Source organism: Bombus vosnesenskii, unplaced genomic scaffold (assembly GCF_011952255.1).
Source record: "Bombus vosnesenskii isolate JDL3184/JDL3185 unplaced genomic scaffold, Bvos_JDL3184-5_v1.1 scf7180000013308, whole genome shotgun sequence".
Lineage (NCBI taxonomy): Eukaryota > Metazoa > Arthropoda > Insecta > Hymenoptera > Apidae > Bombus > Bombus vosnesenskii.
The window spans coordinates 566,483-589,329 of record NW_022882957.1 but is presented as its reverse complement, the minus strand read 5'-3'; the positions used below and the strand labels follow the sequence as shown (position 1 = coordinate 589,329).

Genomic DNA, 22,847 nt, shown 5'->3' with positions numbered 1-22,847 from the left:
ATATTGTTGTTATCTGGATCGATTAATTGGACGAAAGTTGACTTTCCGCACACTATATTTCGTACGAGTAAAATTGTAATTACATTGCCCGGGGAAAACATCGAAGGTTTCATATCATTTTATACTTTATGATGTATTGGATTGCTCGGATAATTTGTAACATTTTTTGAAATTTTTATGTTCTGTATATATAGAAATAAATGCGTATTTTATTTTGTTCTGTATTGTATACATCCTATGTAATTTGAAAAGAGTTATTTATTATGTACATTTATAAAATATTACCTAGCAAACTTTGCTTTTAGTTGAACGACAAATGCGTTAATTAAAGAGAAAAATCTGGTATCGCCGATAAAAAGAGTTTTCCGATATGAAAGAAGACTTTATGATTTCAGTGAAAAACAAATAAAAGATTTATCCCATTTCGTATTATGTATTTTTACGAAATACTTTTTTCATAACAAAAAGAAAAAGTCACAAGAAAAATTAATGAATAGGCAAAAAGTTATCGAAAAAAACTGTGCAAATATCATTTAATAATATGTTACTTCTACAAAGATATAACGCTTTCGTTGCAAAGTTTTCGAATTAAATCATGCCTTTTGATATACATAATATCGAACTAAAACGTAGTTATTACACATTAGTGTATACACGTTGAATGTCACGTGATAACATCGAAGGATGGTCATTAATTTTGCATTTTGTAACGACTGCTCTTTGATATAACTACGGGACGAGCGCGCTTTGAGTAAAAGTTTAAGAACAAACGCGTGTAATTTCGTGATAGCTTTCATCTACAAAGTGGAAGATAAAACGCGTAAACACGAGAAATCAGATACATAAAGATATAGATACAGAGAAAATACTTACCATCGGAACAAGGTGCACTCGAACACGTTCAAAGAGAAGACATTTAATCCTTCAAACAAGTGACATCAACTCTCAGTCGTTATTACATTGCAAATTTTAAGAGTGTTCTGCGTAAATACGTGGAATTTCTTATTGTATAAAATTATCTCGTTATCATGTTCCTCGCTGTACGTTTTTAAGCCGGTCTTTCCTTAACCGATGTAGAGTTACAGCGATATATTATTTAAAAACTCGCGATCTGTACCTACCTCAGCCAGTAAATGCAACTAGATGGAAATGTTAATAGTTACATTCGGAGTACAAGTTCGAGCTGTCAAGAACTCACGTTTTAAATAAAACATTCCGAAACATCGAATTTAGTCGAGATTAGTGTGGGAAACGCAAATAGAAACGAGATTCGTAGTGGATGCTCCCAATGATAGCGTAGATGTCGAGAGTCTCGCTTTAGAGGACGACCGGAATATCTGTTCTACTACTGATAAATTCACTTTCATTTCAAAATCGAACGTTTGTATTATCTTGTCATTTTATTCGCCTAAAAATAATACGAGATTGATATCCTTAAATCATTGGCAGATAAACCATTTTTCGTCTATTTAAAAAACAGGAATTATTATTATTATTATATTATTATCCCCTGTTATCGAATTAGAATGGCACGAGTGAGAAGGTTTTACGCGTAAAGTAATGTAATGTACGAAAATAAGTATATAAACGATCTAAATAATCTACAGACGTATTCATTATCGCTCAAGCAAAACAAGTTGTCCGACTACAAGAATACAGGAATACTTCTTCGATGAAAGAGACTGTGTCAATTAACTTCTGATAACAAATTAATTGCTATTTGTACATCGTCATCTACATATTCAACAGCAATTCGAGTAACCGAATAAATAAATAGAAATAGCCTTATAAATAGAAGAACGACATTTTTCTGTGTGACCCTAATTCGACGATCAAATGACGCAAATAGAAAGAAAGACACTTTGGGGTAACAGTCGATCAAAAATTCGTAGCGTCTTGATCCGAATGGCAGGATAGGCAGTGAAAAGTTCAACGACGTCTGTCCTTTAACTTTCCAGCCATCCAACGATTCGGTTGGTTCGCCTTTTGAGCGTACGACGATTCTAAAAGGCAGCCACCGCTATGGCCCTCTCGACGCCATTGGGGTTTACGGTTACGGTTAAGTACAGAGCAAAGAGATCGTATCGTTTTCCGAACGATTTGGCTAATCGAGTGGCGCCACGATGGAGAAGGAACTCACCAGGCTGCGGCCGCAGCTATGCGTATATGCGCATTCGGCAGTACGCTGCCGCCGCTGCTCTCGACTTCCGGCTGCGGGAATTTAAACGAGGATCGAGCTCAGAACTGCCGAGAACCTGGAACGCGGCCCTCTTCTTCTAATAACGACCACGATCCTTTTAATTTGTCACGCTGTTGAGAGTTAATTCGAGTTTCGTCTTAGTAAAAGAGAATTGGATTGAAACACGCAAATATTGAAACATAACGAACGTCAATTTTCTCACTATTATGTCTGACAATAATATTCGTGTATTAGTAATTCGTTCTGCGAGCGAATATTGTTCTCTGGTTTTCTCTTTTTGTTTCTTTTTAATTGAAGCAGCGTGCAAATATAAAACGAGAGCAATGAAAGAGTCAGCTTGTGGAGATCATTTTTTAAAACGCGACGAGACGAAGAATTAATTATTGGATGGCGAAGGTTGTTTCTGCTTTTGTGGTTGAGGAAATTCGTTTTATGGACGAAAGAAGAAAAAAGAGTTAACGGGTACCGACCGCTAGAAATTAGCTGCGAAAATTAACGCCGAGTCCTTCCGCTGGCCCGAAGTGAAATTTTTTGAGGAAGGCGTCCAAGAATTACCTGAGAGGTAGAACACGCTCGTATAAAGTAACGATCGCACGAAATTAGCCTTAAAACCAACGTTACTGCTCGCCGGATATTTTTAGAAAGTTACGCTGGATTTTAATATCGTTCATAGGCCAAATGAATTCGAATATTAATTACGTTTTCTTTCCGTTTTAAAATTGAGGGGTTAAAGTGGCAAATGACGTATTTAAGAGTAAGAAAAAATAATAGGAAACGGTTTTTTTAATGTCAAAAGAAGTAAATATTCCACTAACATTTTACCACTCATTCTCCTTCTAAATATCTATTCTAAATATATGTATAGTTAGTTAGAGTTAAAGTTAGAGCTAAAAATTCAAATGTCATTATATGTTCAAATAGCCAGAAACGTTGTCAATTTCTGTTGGAAATCTTCACTCGTATCGCTTGAACCATTGCTATTTCGATTCCCCGGTTAACATTTCTAATTAATCTTTACTCAACTACTATATTTGTACCATTCACATTAATGCCAAATCGTTTAAACGCTTATACCATTCTTATTTAATCACAATTAAGACTATCACCTTTTGGCCGAATTCACGAATATCGATGAAACTTAATCGACTACCGGGTAATTCGATCGCTCGTGTTCCCTGAAACGCATTTTGTAGCCAGAAAATCCCAAGCCACGATTATTCGGCGAGACTTTGGAGCAGCTGGGTCGAGTTTACTGGCGTTTACCCAACTAGTAGCCGCATTTCGTAGTGATCGGTCGCTATAATAAGTGGAAACTGCGGAACAGGCTAGCGCGTGGTGATTGCTTCCAATCGAGTGGCTAATCATCGGAAACCAATGTAGAGACGACGATCTAGATATATGTACTATATAAGCTAGAACGTAAAACGATGGAAAGGGGTGGAGCGAATTTTTCGTGGCTGGCGTTTCAAGTTTGAGAGCAATCTCTCTCCTCTCTTCTCCCTTCTCTCGAGAAGACGACAAGATGCCCATGTCTAGACGCTTCGAACGCAATTACCGCGAACGTTCCTCTCACGATCGACGTAAAAATGAATCGTCGATCACGATGGACGGGTCCCTGAACATACTTTCGGAAAAACGATAAACAAAAGAAGTTTATAGACACGCGCGCGTTCGATCTCCTAGCGCAATTAATGTTACGGGAAATTGAATGTCTTTCGTGAAAATTGCGTGAAGATGCAGCAGGAACGAGACGAGGATGAAGAACGTATATCCTGGAGTAAACGGAAGAATATCCAAAGTTTATGAGACGAATACGAAACAGGATATACATATACGCAATGTGTCCGCTTTATAGTACGTTCGCCGGTTCGTCATGTGGCAGTTTCTCCTCTTAAGCCAGGAGCGAGCAAGCAAGCTCGATATTTCGCTCGATACCCTCGACAGTACGGTACAAGCTAGCGCGACACCCTCGATATACCCCCGAGTTGGTGGTCGAAATAAAATTCTGCCCTCGCCACTGTTCCAATATTATGCGAGAGATATTTCAAACGAGTCGCTGGCTTCACAATGGGTTAGACCAGGAGGGTTGTGGGTGGTGACTCGCAGGAGTGAGGCCTCGTAGCTCATCATCGCATTTATTATTCAACCGTCTGAAACGGCAATAATGTCGGCCCGATGGTATTTAATTTTCGTGCTGTTGAATCATGGCGTGAGACTATATCAAAATATATATCTGCCGACCGTTATGGATCCATGGAAATGTGAAAAAAATAAGAAAAAATAGGGACGAGAAAAGGTAGGGGAAGAGAGAGGGAAAGATGAAAGAAGGAAATGGAGGAAGGACGAGAGAGAAGAAAGGAAACGGAAGCGCAGTTAGAATCGGGTGAGGCAAGCGAATTTTAACATAGGAGGCCTACGGCTTCTATATTCCTTCGACGATCGTGAACGGCCGACCCAGAAAGAACCCCACGACAGAGAGGCTCGTTTATTTCCTGACAGTCATTTCCTCTTCTTTCAGGAGGGAATCGGCTCCCTGAAGGTAGTGCCCGGAGGGGTCGAGCTTAGAGGTCAGGCCGCCGTATTGGATGCTCTGGTGGCCTCCAGCCTGAGATCCAGACGAGGAAAGAATCTGGTGCTCGAGTCCTGGAGCAACTTCACCGCTTCCGCCAGGTCGCACGATGGCCGATTGCTCGCTCGGTTCACCGTTGGTAAGAATATAGTTGACAAAATATTTTGTTGAATGATTTTATTCGACGTTCTTGTTGAACCTTTTCATTGAATATTTTCGTTGCATAGTTTCAATTCGTCAACGAGCCAATTTGTCTCTCCATCACATTTCGACGAATGATTGTTAAGGTATTAACCAACGAAATATTGGATTACAGTGTCGATCGGTGAAAACGAACTATTGATACAGATATTCGATTTGCAATCGCTTGTTTCGTTGTATTTCAATGTAATCGAACGTTGTTGGTCGATTCGTAATCGATAGAGGGGAACGAGTCGATTTTAAATTGCGGTCAGAGTTAATTCGAATCGTAAAATGTTTGAAACGGAAGAGTAATTCATGATTAGTATTTAATCAGACTGTTAAAAGTATAGATCGCGAAATTAAACGTTCTCTCCGAGCTTTGAAATTGTAACAAAGAATCTTCAGAACTCTTTGAAGAGGCAGAACGTGAATATCCTGTGGAAAAATGGGATTACTCGGATTTTCAAAGGATTTATAGGATCGCGCGGTAATTGTCCTCAAAATCCTGTCCCCTTTCAAGATGAACGAATATTTAGTTTTATTTCATTCTTCCTTACAGAATTTTTTTAATGCCACCGGATATGTTCGCCTTGCGTCCATTCGAGAAACAAAAGGATCGGATATCGATAACAACGGGGGTAACAGGAATGAGATGTACCCGTTAATGGACACGAACGTTTGCAGTCACATCGGTTTTACAGCTATGGAATTAAATCGCGTGACAATCGTCACGTTGAAGGCATCGGTGCACTGTATTAATGTCGATGACGATCGGAATTTCAAACATTCCCGTGCATAGAAACAAAATTGAGATAACAAAATTCGTTTAATTCTCCCAAAGGAATACGAAAGATATATCTTTCATCTGACATACAAAATCCTCGAAAAATTCTTATTCAATTACGTATTCTCTTTTCAGGTGTTTAAACGTTTAAATGAATACGTCAGTGCTTGTATTCGGTCGGCGAAACAAAACGATTCGAAGTAATTCCTCGTTCTTTGCAGCATAACGATTTAAATCTGCGCGTAAATTCAGGACACGTACAATAAATATGTAAACGAAGATTCGTTACATATTACTAACGGATACCATGGCAAACTTAAACTCCATTATCCCTTTTAAACATTCAGCGAAACGTGATTCCTGGATCTCTGGTTCGATTTCTAACGAGCTCGTTGTCCCGTTGAAGAAGTTTCCACTTCTTCGTTTCTCTTTTTATACCTCTCGTTCCCTTTTATCGTGAAACGGGAAATGGCAGATGACTGTCTTTTTGTCCACTTTACAGGCGAGGATCGCGTGGACTGCGTGTCGAGAGGTTTCCGGATAACCGACCCTCGAGGAGGAGTTCTCTTCTCAGCAGATAGGGAGCAGGTGGTGGTGGGGGCAGAAATGTTGAGGGTGACTGGCGACGGGGGTGCTGTTTTCCAGGGCAGTGTTCAAACGCCTCTCGTCAGAGGGGAATCTGGTCGTGGTCTCAGGTAATCATAAAACGGAAATTGCAATAAGCGAATATACTTTGCTTGTGTGCATAAATATTCTAGAAAAGATTTATGATCATTTCTCATCCATACTGTACTTTCCTAATTTAGTTTGTGGTTTAATATAAAATTTACACAACGATAGAGACTCACTATACTAAAAGAATAAATAGTTCAATTCCTACGTTCTTTTATTTTACAGATAATAAAATAGTCAAGACATATTGCAATAGGCAAAACTTCTTTTATATCTATCGTAACGTGTCAAACGTCTGTTAAGATAAGGGACATATGAGAGTTAAACAGCTTGATAGACGCATAGAAATGTAGGAAATACCACGGATATACTTAACATTCTCCTTTAAAAGAGATCGCAAAGTGTTTCTTGAAGATCGTTGCAGTAATATTTAATTGTAATTATCTTTGTAGAAAGTTTCATCTCGAAAATTTTCGCTGCTTATTCAGTTCAATATAAATCGTTGATCATTTTTGAGGTCAATTGGCTATTATAAAATTAAGTCAAAACTTGAAACTTATGTTAGGAAACACTAGATATAATGGATACAAGATTTGAGATACGAAAGAGCGTATTCAATAATTTAAAAATAAAGGAGAATTTCGTTTAAAGATTTCTCGAATCTCGATCAAAGCAATTTACAATTGCTACATTAAAGTAAATGATCGCGATAATTTCTCGCAGATAGTCTTGTCCCATATTTATTTCGGGGACATCTAAGAGTGGCTTCGATCCGGTTCAACAAACTCAGCGTAACATTTTGGGTCGACTTTCTGCATCTCTCCGATAATCATCCCGGATGCTGGATTCTAGACACAAATAGCGTTTCGATATTCCAACCAACTTTTCTTGTAGTCCCCTGACTATAAATAATCATACCGAATTGCATTCAATACGACGCATACTCCCGTGGGATTAAACTTCGTGGTAACATGTTAAATATATGGCGTCGGTCAAACGAGAGGGTAGCAGTTCTGTCTGGAATCGTGTAATTGATGGGAAGATTCATTGACAAAGATTGCGTACCTTACTCTCATTGAGTATTTAATCGTTTCGTGTACAATACGATCGAACTTGTTGCCAACGCTCAGCTGCGACCAATGAGAACTAAATCCGCGATGAAAAACTGTTACGTATTCAAACGTCCGTATATTTTCCATTCATTTAAATCTTTATTTATTCATATAAAAATGAACAGGACTCCTGCATGCTTTTTTAATTCTTAAAAGCTATTGTTAGAAGAAATTGTGTTAATATTGGTAAAATGTTACTCTAGTACATTTTATTTTATTTTAGGAAGCAATAACGTCAAACAAATGCAATAAAACATTGTATTATTGCATAACATTAAATGAAAAACGAGATAAATTAATGCCTGTATTTTATTAGTTACAAACGTTATCGAATTGATAATACTACATGGCAATAATATTGAGGATGATATGCTCGTAGTTAAATAATAATGCACAGCAGAAGAAAATACCGGAGAACTTTAACCTTTCAACTAGGTTAATATCTTCAAGCATATGGTTCGCAGAAACTACAAAGATATTTTAAAGAAACGTTCCCACAGTCGTAATACAAATTCTGTTCCGAATCTTCAATCTTCTTCCTGCTTCAACGTTCGGAATCTTCAAAATATTGCCAGTCGTAGCTACGAGTCTTTAAATCTGCATTATATCATATTCAATTGATTTAACAGAGCTCGAAATATTCAGTAGCCACATCAATTTCTCGATTCGTTAAACCACTTGGCGGCTAAATGTCAACGACGACGTTTCGTTTTGAAACGCGGATAGTAGAAGAAGATAGCGTATTATAAGATGGGAAATTGCGATGGTTTGAAAGAACGAAGCGGATGGCGTACTGATACCGCGATTATTGATAGTGTCGGACAATTTACAGACGGATTTACGATTACAATAAAACTTTGCTCGCGCGGAAAATTATATTCATAGGATTGGATTTATGCCAGATATGAAATACCGAGGATTCGAACGAGCGAGATACTTCGGCTGCAAGCAATAGGTCGTTGGCGATGACGAGGGATGCAGGGGATGCAAGGGAGAAGGCAGTATTGGAAGAAAGACACGGTCGAAGACCCTGCTTTACCACTTCTTAGAAAGAAGGATCGATTATTGCGAGTCTGACGTTGCAGTCGACTAGTTGCCATATTATTTTGTCGCGCGATATTACAAGTTTTCAATCGTATTTAGCTTCTCCAATATGCTACTGTATTTCCTACTTGAGATTCTATCGTTCTCTCTGTCCCTCTCTCTCTCTCTATATATATATACATATTAATTCCATTTCTTTGCGTTCTATATTTGTAACAAGCAAGATTTAAAGCAATCTTCTTTTCCTTTAATTTAGTTGGTAATTTACAAAAAGGATAAAATTAGACGATAACATGGATTCGTTAAATTGAAACTTTGGACAAACAACATTTCATATTCGTCGACCAATATTCTTATTCGTTTAAGGGTGCATTGAAGAAATCTGATTAACAGACGTCAATTTCATATTACTAATACAAATAGTGGAAGAAAATGATATATCAACCCCTTAACCTACGATTTACGTTCGAGAATTTTGAGCAGAAAACGTAAACAAGCTATTATATATTAAATTATATATCATATTTGGCCCGATCATCGTACTACGGGCTATGTCCGTAGTTGTCAGTTAAGGGGTTAATAATAGAAATAGTAAAATATTGAATAGAGATTGTAATAGAATTTGAAGATGAAGTATCAATTGTGATAACATAGCGACTCAATGTTATAGCACCTTTAAACATGCAATGCGAATAGCGCAATTTCACGCGACATTCCAACGGTCAACTTAAATCTCAATAATAAATAATTTTATACAATTATTGACAAATTCTCTGTCAACAGACTGGAATCAGCAACCAGATCCCTGAAGATCAGCGCTCCCCAGCGAGTGGTCATTGAATCCTGGGCGAATGAAATCTCAGCCTCCTGTTTAACGGATCTGAAACTTCAAAGCGTACACGGCGGCATCAAATTGGACGCGAAGACTCTCTTCATGAAAGGCTTGAAGACAGCCAGTCCTAACCAAGCACACTCTTCGAGAGAACAGCAGCAGCAACAGCAGCACTCCACCAGGACGTCCTCTCACCAAAGTCAGAGAGACACGACCATTTATCAGTTATGTGCCTGTGCTAACGGCAAACTTTTTTTGGCTAGGTCCGAAGGGACGTGTCAAGCGGACAAATCGATTTGCTAATACTAAACGATTAAACTAGACGCGACTGGATGTTTGAAAAAATCTAAATAAAGGATCCTCGCAATGGAGAAGACACCGATCCTACGATGAAACGCGATGTAATCAGATTGACGAGCGGAACGAGCAGATGGTGATCGAAATTTGTCGCGCGGAAGTTGTAGAAATTGATGGAGGTTGCGGTGCATGGTAGTCGAAGTCCCGAGATCGCCCGAGGCCTTTCGCTTTTCGCTGATGTTTCCGCTCTAGAACGACGCGTGGTCGCTGGTTCCCATCGTTTAGGTCCGCGTTTCGCTGTTTTATCCCGCTGGATCCTATGGACAAAGCGTTGGCGCCTCGCGAAAGATGAAAAGGGAAAAACAAATGAACACTGTTAGAAACCGTGTTTCCAATGGCGGTGCTAATTCCCGATCGGTGGATCGACAAACAGCGAAGCTACTACGAAATGAATGTATATCTTGTATATTAACGAAATGGATTATCGGTAGTCAGCGGCTGGTAATCGAATCGTCATCTCGTTCCTGTCTGTCCCTGCCCTGTCATTAGATCGAATCATTTTCCCCCGCCCAATTCTCCCTTGCTGGTTTGTTTTGCACAAAATATCGTTCGTGTGACCAGTCGATAGGCAACGATTTGCAGTTCCTTTGAACCCGATCGAACGAAAGTTTAAAAAGAAGAGAATGAGAGAGAGAGAGAGAGAGAGATGGAAATACATATGAGAAAGAAAGAGAAAGACGTATGAAGAGATATATCTTGCCGTGTTAAAACTATCGTTTCTAGCGTGTGCGCAAAAATCTGTGTGTTTTCGCCCGGTTCCGGATACGCCGATTAGAGTGACACGTCGCGATTAGAGGAACCTTTATTTTGGAGCGTGTTTTGCGATTAAAGGGAGACGCAAGTGTAGTTCACTGTAAAAGGATCTGATTGTGTGATCCAGCTTGCACGCTGTACATCGGCCATGTCCATCTATTTATGTATGTGGCAATAAAGTGGTTATTGTTACTATTATTATTAAACACGATGAAGCATTTTTTCTCGCCCTCAAGGAGCGGTACTTCGTTCTGTGCGGCAACAGGTACGTAGAATTGTATCTTCTGTCCTTTCAAACGAAAAATTTTTTAATTGATTTCGTCTATTATCTTAGGTAAAAGTATTCAAGGTTAGCGGTGAGACACATTTTCTCCATAATCTTTCCTCTAAATATTCGGATCTACGCTTGAAAACGACGAATTCATATATATATAATAATAATTCATCATCTCCCAAAAATATTTTTATCACTATTTCATTGAAACCTGCAGACTGCCAGAATCTCATCACTTTTTTAGAATATACGATCTTCTATATCGAATCTAACTATAACCTAGAGCAGAAGTAAGTAAATAAATAATATCTTGAAGTTATGAGCTAACCTCGCCAACATTTTTCCTTTCAATATTTAAGTCAATGTTTAAGAAAAATGAAACTCTCTAATAAACCAGTATCATATTCCACTTTCTTTAGCGCAATACTATAAATATCGTTGATAATTTAATACTGTGTCAAAGTATTACAACAATTTGTAGTATTACTACAAAATCCCGTCTCTCTTTTCCAATATATAATCCACTTAGATTGTTCGATCTAAACATGGTAAATGACATTACAAGATGGCATTGCGTCTGACAACCTTTGTCTTCAAAATCCACGTCGATGCTTAAAAATAACCGAACCTAATTCTTAAAGAACCAGTTTATCATCCAAAGAAAAAAAAAGAATTCCTGCTCTTCTATCCAATAAAGAAATACTCCGGTTAATTAATGTTGCCTGGAAGAATCCTTTTCCTTTGGCAAGAAGAGAAGCTATTCGACGTTCCATCCGGAGACTGATGTTTTTAATATCGACGACAGACGAACGAGGAAGGGCCAGTTCCTATAGATTTCCGTTTCCGAGGTGCAAGGGAGGGCGCGCAGTCGCGAGCGGACGGTACAATAAACGATAACGGGGAGCGAAATTAGGCAAAACGAAAATAGTTTCAAGAAAAGCCGATCTCGCTACATAATATAGTATATGTCAAGCGGGCTGACAGGTAGCAGGGGCAATCTCACCTAGTAGCCCCTTAAACGGCTCTGACGGCAAGGTAATTTTCTTGGAATTCGAGATTAAAATTGCATCGAGGCTAGAAGGGAACAAAGTATGGGCGTCCTGCCTGCTCTTGCCCAAGTTTCACGGGCGGGGAGAAGAGGCGTAACGATGGTGAAGCCGTAAGAAGGGATGGAGCAATCTAACAAGCGGGAGAGCAAGATGGTAGAAAGAGAACGTAAGCGGTGTGAATTAGCAGCAGCCAAGTAAAAAATACTCGCTGGATGAAAAATGCCTCTTAGATCCCTTTGTATTACCCTAAGACGAGGAGGATCTGAGAACACCGAGGGAAACGAGGTGAAAATGCTTGAGACCACCGCCGGTAAATTTCCCCAGACCTTCCCGGACTTGTACCACTCTTGAAAAATTTTACATCAATAGACGCGAGATTTCTTTCTTGTTACATTCGTGGAATTTAACCCTTTTGAGTATACTGCGCATGTTCATGCATTTATGGCAAAAATTTCAATATGCAAAAATGTACAAATGCATATAACGTGGAAAAGTGGATAAAGTGCTTGGAGTAAAGTATTCGTTATAATCTTTAATGGGCGAAACAAACATCTGCCCCGAGAGGGTTAGAAAGTTTTGAACGTTCATTTAATTAAACTTCTCAAAGTTTTATAGGTTAGCCCATCAACGTATGAGAAATAGCACGTGCCCTTTTGTAACAGTATTCCAATGTGTAACGTGAGCATTGTAGCCAGCTTCATTAGAGGCTTAACGAGGCATCGATGCTGTAGTCAGTGTAGTTGGTCATCGATAAATAGATGATAATGACCATACACGGACGTGTACAGCATTGATTGTGCTATACCACTATTAACCACTATATTACTAAAAAGATAGATGGATTCTAAAAGCAAACCTCGATATTACCAAAAAGATAAAGATCCCATTTTAAATCCAAGCGTGAATGTTGAAAAAAACGTTATGAAAAAAACCAGACTTCGTTTGAAGAGACAGCTTTGCAAGAAGCGTGATGTTTGGTTCATAAAGTCAGTGAAAAATTTCGTAATCTTTCTCTTCTTGCATAGTATAATCAGAAGTAAGTAAAAGTTTCACGGGTAGCGCGAAGACACGGTGAAGAGTCTCAAAGAAACGACAGGACAATTAATCTGGAATCTATTCAGGAACCATTACCGAGCTCCGACTCCTAGACTGATTAATTAACCAGCAGCTTTGTTTATATAGTCTCAGGACTATTACCGAGTACTTCGCCAGTTAAATTACTTGCACAGTGCTCGAGTGACGTGACACGCTTGCAGTTTTCTGTACTCGCTAAGACTACCGTTACCCCTATACTATCTGCAACCCCTTGGCACAGTTCACCCTCCACGTCGCCACGAAACAGCAACGACTTTGCCCTTCTATGTGGGCGTAAGAGCGGAGCCTCGTTGTGGCGAATGTACCGGTGGCGGACCACCGAAGCGGAGGCTGTCACATGGATTCTGTGAACCGTGAAATTGTCGCGCGAAACGCGACCGATAAACCTTTAAATACGAATTAGCGGCACTCGTGCCACGCGAAAGCTGGTGTCGCGCTACGTCATCCTGAACGTTTCCATGCACCACGTGCTATCCAGGCGTCTCTGTCCGCTATAATTAGTATCTGGTTTTCGCGGGCCAGTAGGGGGAATACGGGCATATTCAAAAAGGGGTGCAACGGAGAGGGCGAGAAGGACACTCGTACGGTTAGTGCACGATAACCGTGTACACGTAATTAGTTTTACCACGGAACAGGCAGTAGGCTCGTTGGAAAATTCACCGTTCCGGATGTCCCGTTGGCACCATGCCCGTTACCGATTTATCGAGGTCTGGTCAAGTGAACGTAAAGCTATGGTTGCAATCGATACGTGTTCTGACGAATATTTGTATATTTCTCATGAAATTTGGATACTTATCTAAGAAAACTTTTACACCTATATTGTGTTATATAAAATATTTCGTTATTTCATTAGTACTGCAATGAGATACGACTGTTATGATTATATTGATAAAATTTTAAAATTCTGAACATGCATATATGAATTATTAGATATTTACTGCTAACGTATATTTAGTAAAAAAAAATTAGTATATATACACGTTGGCTGTTTAAATACTTTTGCGATCTTTGTGAAATACACGGATATACCTACTAGTATTACATATATTTTAGTTCCTAGTATTTAGTTCTTAGTATCTCTCCAGATCTTCTTTCAAATTTTACCAATATTACCATGGCACTCGAGTTTCATAACAATGTTGATGAAATTTCAAACTGATTTGTATAACACACATTTGTAAGAAAATATGTCTTAAAATCAATACCAAGAAAATAAAATGCACGGATAAACCATTTGCGGAAGTTTTCAAGTAACTCCCTCCGTATCGGTCTACACGTTTTGCCTAAGATAGGTGGAAAGGATACGCAATTTGCCACGTGGAAGCATCCAGCTGAAGTACGAACACGTGAGATCGCGCAGGATGTTTATGTGATCGAATGACAATGATTGAGCGACTACCGAGCGTGTCGACGATAATAAAATAGATTCTATATTTCTTACATATAACGAATTCATAAAAGATGTCTGCAAGTGTGCGAATATTTTCTTGAGCTTTCGTGAGAAAAATAAACAGAGAATATCTTAAGAAAGATATACGAAACGTGACGCTGCTGGCCGATTGTTTCAATGAAATTGTGGTATGAAAGACATGAATATCTTCGACGATGCAAGAAGTCATATCGAATATTGAATGTCAAATTAGGACGCTGGAAGTAACTTAATCGGTGGCTGTCGATGGAGTTGAAATTTCAGATGGTGAAGTGATCTGTAATATGAAGAGTGGAGATTCTCCAAGCTATCGAAGTTCTAGATCTTTGTTTTTTCTAAATAGAATGTTGGATTCTTTAAAGGACGCTCGATAGAGTACGACAGACTTCTGAAAAGTGTCATTCGAGAACGTCACTGTTACTATGGTTACAAAAGATACTCGATCCGGTGCTCTTCTCTTACGTTGATAATGAGCGAAAAAACACGACACCTGTTTCTTCACGTAAAGGCTTGTGTCGAGCATGAAGCTACGAAAAAATCCTTTCGCTCTACATCGTCCAGTATTTACGATGAAATCTTACCAACTCTGCTTAAAATATACGTACTTCCTTCAGCATATCTTCATCGTTGATGCCACATGGAATATCATCATGCAACATCCAATCCACAAAACGTATTCTTTGTTCTCCAAAATTTTTATCTCCACAAATCCTTCATTCATCTATCTCTACCGAATAAAATGTTTTTACGTTTGTACACATCGATTCTGCCATTCCCACATTACGTTAAAGGAATCGATTTCCCATCGATACTTCTTCCGATTCACAGACCCATTTATCCAACCTAACATAGACCCACGTAAGAATTGGTGACAGAGGGAGCCCATAGAGAAACACGTGCAGTACGTAATGGTATTTCCCGGAGACCACAGTAATGTCGTCATTGGCTTACGTGTTTGTTTGAACTGTAAATGCAAATTACGGAGTCGCTATAACAGGTTGTTGCTTCGCGGAGAAGCCTCGAGGTAGGAGAGAGGGTTGGATCGAGCAAACGTTTGCAAGGTAAGGAGATTGTGTTGACGGTAGGGGCGTTCGAGAGATCGCAAGCGACTTCCTCCAAACGACAGAGGAAGGGATTGGTCTGAGATCGGAGGTTGAAACACTCTCCCTCGCCTGGAGGGCTCTCTCGCCCTCGATCAGTGCCGGCAAATGGATAAATTACTCCAGCTCGGCTGGTGACATTGTCGGGAAAGCGTGTCAGGCCTTGGAGCTGCCTCTGTCACAACCGTTCGAATTCGATTTCGAGGCAGGTGTACTCCGGCAAAAATAATATTAACCGTGCAATCTCGATCGAACAGAAAGAAAAGAAGAACATCGAATCCGATGTTTCACGGAGCAATTTGTCTCCGAGGGTTGGCGCGATTTTTTGATAAGGTTCTTGAGAGGATTGGCCTGTGGCCTTCTTCCAGAGTTTCTTTTCCCACTTTTTCTCATTCCTCGCATTTCTGTATGCTTTGATGGGCTATTTAGATGAAGTGTTTAGACATGAAAGTGTTTAGACGAAGGGAAGTTTGAAATTGGCACACTAGAGGTGTTAGTAATTTTTGTACTAAACGCATTTTACAATGTTCGTAATAGCCATTTATTCTGAGATGTACGTTATATTTATTCTTTACTATTGTCAAATAGGATTTAATTTTGTAAAATTATAATGTTTTTAGTAAATTTTCTTTCATCCACCATCGTGAATTGTGAGACAGATCTAGGACGATTGTAAATTAATGCGTTTGCATTTACCGATGCATTGTATGAATTATCATCCTGATCGAAGAAACTTGAAACTGAAAGGATGATTTTCCTATTAAAGGACTTTACTTTTTTCATATATCTTAAATAAAGTAAATATACCTGACCGATTTTACAGGTGACTATATTAATTGCATCAAATATGCATTTCGTTTATCCAAAATGAGCCCTAATTATATCAGGAAGGATAAGCACATATTCGCTAAATGAATAAAAATGTCACACAGAAACTGTCTGAATCAAATATTACAGGTGACGTGAATTTATGTATATATTTATCACTAAATCCTCTACTCCACCGTTATAAAATCAAGAAAATCCACGCTATGACCAACGCATTGAGTTCTCTTCCATTTGTGAAACATTAACGAACGTCCCGGGACGATCGAACGACCAGCAGAGAGTACAGAGTTCGTTCGTGGTATTCAAACATCGTTCTTACCTCAAAATTTCAAAGAGTCGATGAATTAATCGAAAGTTCACGAGTTTGGAATGTTCGTGAAAGTGAAACACTCTTGGTCGACACTTGATTAAACAGAAAAGCGACTTGGTGTTCCTATGCGGTTTCACAGAATCCGGTTGTCTAACAAATTGAAATCAGCGCGACTTCAATAGTATCAATTATATAGTAATATAGAATTGTGAATAAAATAACCTTAAATAATAAATAGACATGCACATGTATATTCGAGCACCTTCTTGCAATTAAAATGCTTTGCATTAATCGTAAATTGATAAAATGATGCTCTTTTTCTCATCACACCACAATCACTCCACACTCTTAACACCTTCGCACGTGCACACATTTTTAACGCATAAAGCTAGATCTTCACAATATAGATACATCCACAGGGTTTTAAGCGCGTTCCGCGAATCGCTCATAATTCGCTACAAATATTTCAACATAAACGTTCGCTCGATCTTCAATCACATACCATTCGCAATTCTATCACTCGGATTACTTATCCTAAATAACCACGCCGATTCAGAACAATTCCACTTAGCATGCTTTCAACCTGCATAGCATAATAAAACATGACGTATTGTTCCATACAATTCTCTTCCCAGAAGACTTCTTAACCACTCATAGTCGGCTCTCCTAGGAATAATATTGCTACTCTCTCAGACAATGCAACGTCAGACCGCTTGCCAAACTCTTTCACACCCACCAATCAAACTTTACTACTAGCTATCATTAAACATCTGCAACGTCTCGTTCACATTCGCTGATCATACACAGACTAAGTATCTGCTGTGAATCAATCGAAAATATAGTAACGTCCAACTAGTTACTTTGAATACTCAAACACGTGCCGTCACTGGCATATACATAAAATCATCCATCAAGATCGACTTAAGGAGACGGCGGTAGCTGACACACGGTAAGGATGCGAGGTAGAAAGTAAAGGGTGGTGGTGAAGCGAAGGGTGCCTTCAAACGAATGACGGGAGGGGGGCTTCAAGGGGGCGGCGTAATGGCGGCTAAATTCCTGCAACGACCGGATGCAATTTAATGCCAGTAGTCGTGGCGCTATCATCGCCTCGCTGATGCAATATCTTTCGAGTTTCCGGCGTCTAGTTAGTGCGGAACGAGCTGTTGATAAATCTCTCCCACCTCCCTATTCCCCCTGTCCGCTCACTCTCCCCCTCCCCCTCCATCTCTCTGCCACCCTATCCGACTCCCACCTATGACTTTCCAGAGACTCCTCTAACTGCTCGTTCCCCTATGTTCAACCACCCATCGTGCTACCACCACCACCATCACCACCCCCGCGGCTCGGTATGTGCAGGCCATTTCTCCGGAGCGGAATTACATCCCCCAAATTGTAATTTTGTCGGGCACCACTCTCTGGTAACACCCGCATTATTTCCCCCACCCGTCGTTTTCAGCCCCTCCCCTCCTCCTACATCATGCTAACAACCCCCTTGGCACCCTCTACAACACCCTGCCCCCCCTACTTCTTCGTCTACTCTCTGAGCTCGTTCACCCAGTTAGATCCGTTAGCTCTCTTTTCCAACGACTCGCCGTTGAACGAACGTACCGGTGTGAAACGAGAAAGAACATGGATCCTCCATGGTCGGGTAGAACGACGTCGTTCCCTTTGCGTGACACGTGTCTGCGAACGAGCATCGATTTCCGGTTGCCATCGGGAACCGGCGCCTCTTCCTTTGGCCGTTATCTGTGTTCTCACGGAATATCGCGTAGAAAAGGGAATTAACCGTTCAGGTCGATACGTGAAGAGAGAGCCTGTCCGAGAGGAGTCTCGGGTTCGGGAGAATGAATCGAGTAGAGGCATTCGGTCTCTAGACGAGAGGTGTGTATTGAAAGATAAATCTATAAGTGAGAGAGAGAGAGAGAGAGAAGGTTTCCGCTGGCTTCAGTCGAGCAAATAGAATTGTGCAAGTGCTTAAAGAGGCTCGGCGAAATTTTCCCTAACGTTTACACGATGCCCTATTAGTAGGGTGGTTCGATTAAGCTTTAGGTTAGTGTTCGAATTATACAGGGAATTCGATATGTTTTAGGCCTTTGGATACATAAAATTGTAAAAACAAGGCCGGTGAAACTTTGTCTAAAGCTTTCCCGGTACTCTGTTAGCACGATGATTCGATTAAATTAAAGATTTGTATTCGAATTATAAGAAGTGCTGAAAATATTTTAGGTTTCTAGATTTTGAAAAAGTACGAGAAGTGTTTTATTTTCTAATTTGTTCAGCTTGATTCAAAGTATAAATGGAAAGAGGGTAATAGTCGTTAAATCGTCCTGACATTTAAATACGTTAGCCTCATTCCGGGAATTCGTGGGAAAAGTTAAAAGCTAAATCTATAGAAAAGGAGATTCGTGTTAGAAAGTGGAATTGTGAAAGTGCTCGGAAATGCTTGTGAAATTTTCTCGAGAGTTTTGATCGATATTAAATTAAGTTCAAAATTACTATTCGAAATTCGAAGTATCTCACATTGTCAATGGATCACGACTATTCTCATGTTTGCATATAGTACATCAATTTACGCAATCATTAAAATTTAAAATCGCACAAGGCGTTAGTATAGCATCGTTTATAGCGCCGTTTATTGGTATATAATGTTTGTTAAATTAAATAGAACTATAAATATAAATAAAATTGTCAAAATTTATTCAATATTTATTCATTAACATAGTTATAGAAATAGTCAGTGACAGGCATATAGCATAATTCTTGCGTAAAATAGTTGACGATGTCTTAAGTTTCGAAGTTCTTAAAATTTGAAATATACCCAAAATATTCGAAATGCGAATTTTTTTGTATTTTATGTCTGACTTAACTCGAAGCCCAAGTGGAAAGAGCATAATAGTCGTTAAATCGTCGCGGCATTTACATTAGTTCCATTTCGAAATTCCGAGTAAGCCGTGAAACGAGAATGGGTTGAAGCTTCCCGTAATCGAAAGCGGTAAGAAAAATGGAAAACACGCGAGACTTTCGATGCTCAAACAAAGTTAGAAGGATTAGGTACTATTAAATTAATTTTCTAGCATTAACCACAAGGGGCAACTGTAACGTGTCGTTGGAAAAATTAATTATCAAACCAGCCCGATAATCGTCGTCGAGTACAGAGTAGTCGTTATCTCTTCTCAATCTGGCTCTTCGAGCTTACAGGTCAGATTGTATTGGATTACCTCGAAGGAACCATCGCAACTCACTTCATAGGAACGCGTTCGCCGCGAGAGATTAACGTTAAACGAGACTCCGAGCACTTTGACCTACAACCCTCTCTTCTCTTCTCTTCTCGATACTTTCCACTGAGCATTCTCGTCAAACACGAAGTTTCAACATTTTTTTAGTTTGCTCTAAAACTAAGAAAAGATACTCAAACTGCCTGGTACTCGATTAATATTGTTGGATCATTAAATGGCTATAATCTCCGTGTATATTACTTCAATTTTATTTTGTATTTTATACTCTACACTATGATGCTTGGAATAAGTCTGTATATAATATGAAATACAAAATAAAATGAAGTTCCCTAAAACTAAATTATTTATGCCAAAATGTTGTAACGTTTTATGAATTGCCGATATTAGTTGAGGATCGAACAAGCTGTTCGATTGCTTCTTCTTCTACGGAAATGACAGCTATCAAACTTCTATACTGATATTCAAGTCACTACCAAGTATTTAAAGACAAGCTTACTAAGACTGTCCTTGAGACAACGCGATCTTCGGGCGACGCTTGCTTTATGTCCCTTGTTTCGTAACATTATCGTTTAAGGCTTAAGCCATCCGTCGAATAATCATTAAACTAAGTTTCTTTCATGTAGTTGGTTCATATATTCGGTGACTTGCAGTTATGTAGCTACATCTCGTTCAAACGCTATCGAGTATTATTCAAGAAAATAAAGTACTTTAATTACGTAGAGAAGTGTCAACGGGTCTAATTAAAGTAAGGTCAGAAAATTCAATTGTATGTAGAAGATACGATATAACGAAACTCACAAGCAAATACTGGTATCGCAAAACCGGGTCATTTTACGTCGTTTAAATTCCTGATGGTAGGAATCGGCGGGCTATAATTGCGTCATCCGTCGATCGAAACTCGTACGAGCAAACTTATCTGAAACCAACGGACTCGATATTCGAAAGTTCGAACGACAGGAATTTTGTCGGATGGCTAAATTTTATGGCGATCTCGTGACCTCGTCTGCACACGATTTATCCACGTGTTATAGCCTGTGGATCGCGGTGCGAGTCGTGCGGCAGCGGTTTAAAACTTCCGGGATAATTAACTAAACTAATTATCGGCTCGCTGCACTGGAACGAAACATCGACGTCTCGTAAGAGCGACAGCAAGTAAACGAAAGACTAGCAGCCAGTGTCACGGATAGCCTGATAAATTCGCAGGGATAAAGCAGAAAACTTGGCGCCATGGAACGAAACACGTTGCCACTATCAATCATTCGGCCGTTTTCTGTTTTGTTCCGAACCCGACGTTTGGCAATTCGATCGGTCGTGTATCAGTAAAAATAACACGGAACCTTTCGACCCAGCCGGCCAGTTAACACCGTTTCCGTTTGTCTCTTCCGATGGACCGGAAATGGTTCCACGCGGCTGTTTATAAATAGACAGGTGCTTCTTTTTATTCTCCTAATCGTACATTAATTTTGTACATAAATTTTCCTGTAATTAGAGGATAAATGTCATTTGACTACCTTTCCTTCAGTTTCTTTGTTGCGGACCGAGTGATAATACTGTCAGAAATAACAATATATAGACATTTAGTGGGAACAAACAAGGATAAGCGAACGAATAATGCAGGTTTCGCTAAATACGGCTTGTTTACACAAAAATATAAATAATAATTTGAATTGTTTACTGGTACCATAAGGATATAGATAGGGTGAGACAATAAATAAATTTGAAGCATACATATAACGCCAATACTAGTTCAATTAAAATTCATTGATATCTAATTCCACTAACAACCCATTAATTTTGGTCCCCGGCTGTAAGTTAAATAACAAGTTTTGGGGGCGAGTCTTCGACTAAATCAATATTAGAACTGCCAGAGTAATTGAAATTGAGCCGCTCAGAAATATTGATCAATATGACTATATGGATCAATTTCGTACACCGAAACTTCCTTGATACATATTTTTACTTTAATCACCATAGGTAATTTGTTCTTCCTTGTATTTTGCATGTTTAACAAGACGGAAGTTTAATGCGGAAGAAATCTTGGCCGTTTTCGTTTTTATTTGATTCTCGGGCCAACTTCACCAAGGTATCGTTAACCGCCTCAAGCTGGATAGAAGAGTCGGCGATAGACGAGGACAGGAAATCACATAGTACCCGGAGGCTATGAGGACGTTAACGGCGTTATTAGTCCTATTGCGCGAACAGGAATGAGAAGAGAGGACGGGACGACGAATGGGAAGAAGGATACTGCTCGGTGAAATCGAACTGGATCTTGCTCAATCAATCAAACAGAGGCAAATCGAGTCGATGGAAAAGAAAAGGGCGCGCGAAATGGGCGCGAGAAAGCAAAAACGAGGAAAGAGCGAGAAAATAGATGGGAATGAAAGGAATAGAAAAAGCTGGATAGGCGGAGAAACATCACGAATCAAAGAAGCGGTGACAGTTAATTCATAACTTCGCAACCCCGTAGCTCTTTCGAATTCCCTGGCTGCCTTCACCCACCCCTTTTCAATCTGTGCCAACGTCGCCAGTTGCGTATGCACCTCGGCGAACAGCCTTTTCGCGTTGATACACGCCCGAAGAGCGCATTGTTGCACTTTTGTTCCATCCCTTCTTTCTCCTTCCTTTCTGGTCTTGTCGCGGTTATTGCTGTTCTTCTTCTTCCCGCCCTTCGCCTCCCTTTCGTTTTGTTCCGTAGGTTTTGCGTCACCAGCGTTGTTTAAAATCGTGGCTACACGATAGATACTTTAATAGATAAGTCGCAGAACATTATCAAAGGTGCGAAATGATGATTGATTGTCCAATTTCTCTTTTATATAGAGTAGCAATCGATGATTAATTGAGATTGAAAAATGATGGTGATTTATAATCTGATTTCTTATCTTTCGTATTGAAAACATATTTTTAAGAATCTGTGATGTTGCATGTGTCAAAAGTCGAACGTTCTTCGATCAATCAGTCTTTCCGAAATTGTAGGGTGGACAATTTCACTTACGTTTATATTCACGACATTGAAAATGCCG

At 39.5% G+C, this 22,847-nt stretch overlaps 1 protein-coding gene and 1 long non-coding RNA gene across 11 annotated transcripts in view; both read left to right on the top strand.

Moving 5' to 3' along the window:
• LOC117234727 (zeta-sarcoglycan) overlaps positions 1-10,712 on the top strand; it is a 218,461-nt gene extending 207,749 nt beyond the window's left edge. For all 10 annotated transcript variants that reach the window (XM_033496217.1, XM_033496214.1, XM_033496211.1 and 7 more), the window contains 3 exons: positions 4,719-4,908; positions 6,239-6,431; positions 9,348-10,712. In XM_033496217.1, the coding sequence (XP_033352108.1) occupies positions 4,719-4,908; positions 6,239-6,431; positions 9,348-9,699 (735 nt within the window). In that variant the 3' untranslated portion in view covers positions 9,700-10,712. The remainder of the gene's footprint in view (positions 1-4,718; positions 4,909-6,238; positions 6,432-9,347) is intronic.
• LOC117234728 lies at positions 5,063-5,913 on the top strand. Its single transcript, XR_004493563.1, has 2 exons — positions 5,063-5,439; positions 5,512-5,913. It is a non-coding gene; the product is annotated as an uncharacterized LOC117234728 (long non-coding RNA).
• Positions 10,713-22,847: the final 12,135 nt, after the last annotated feature.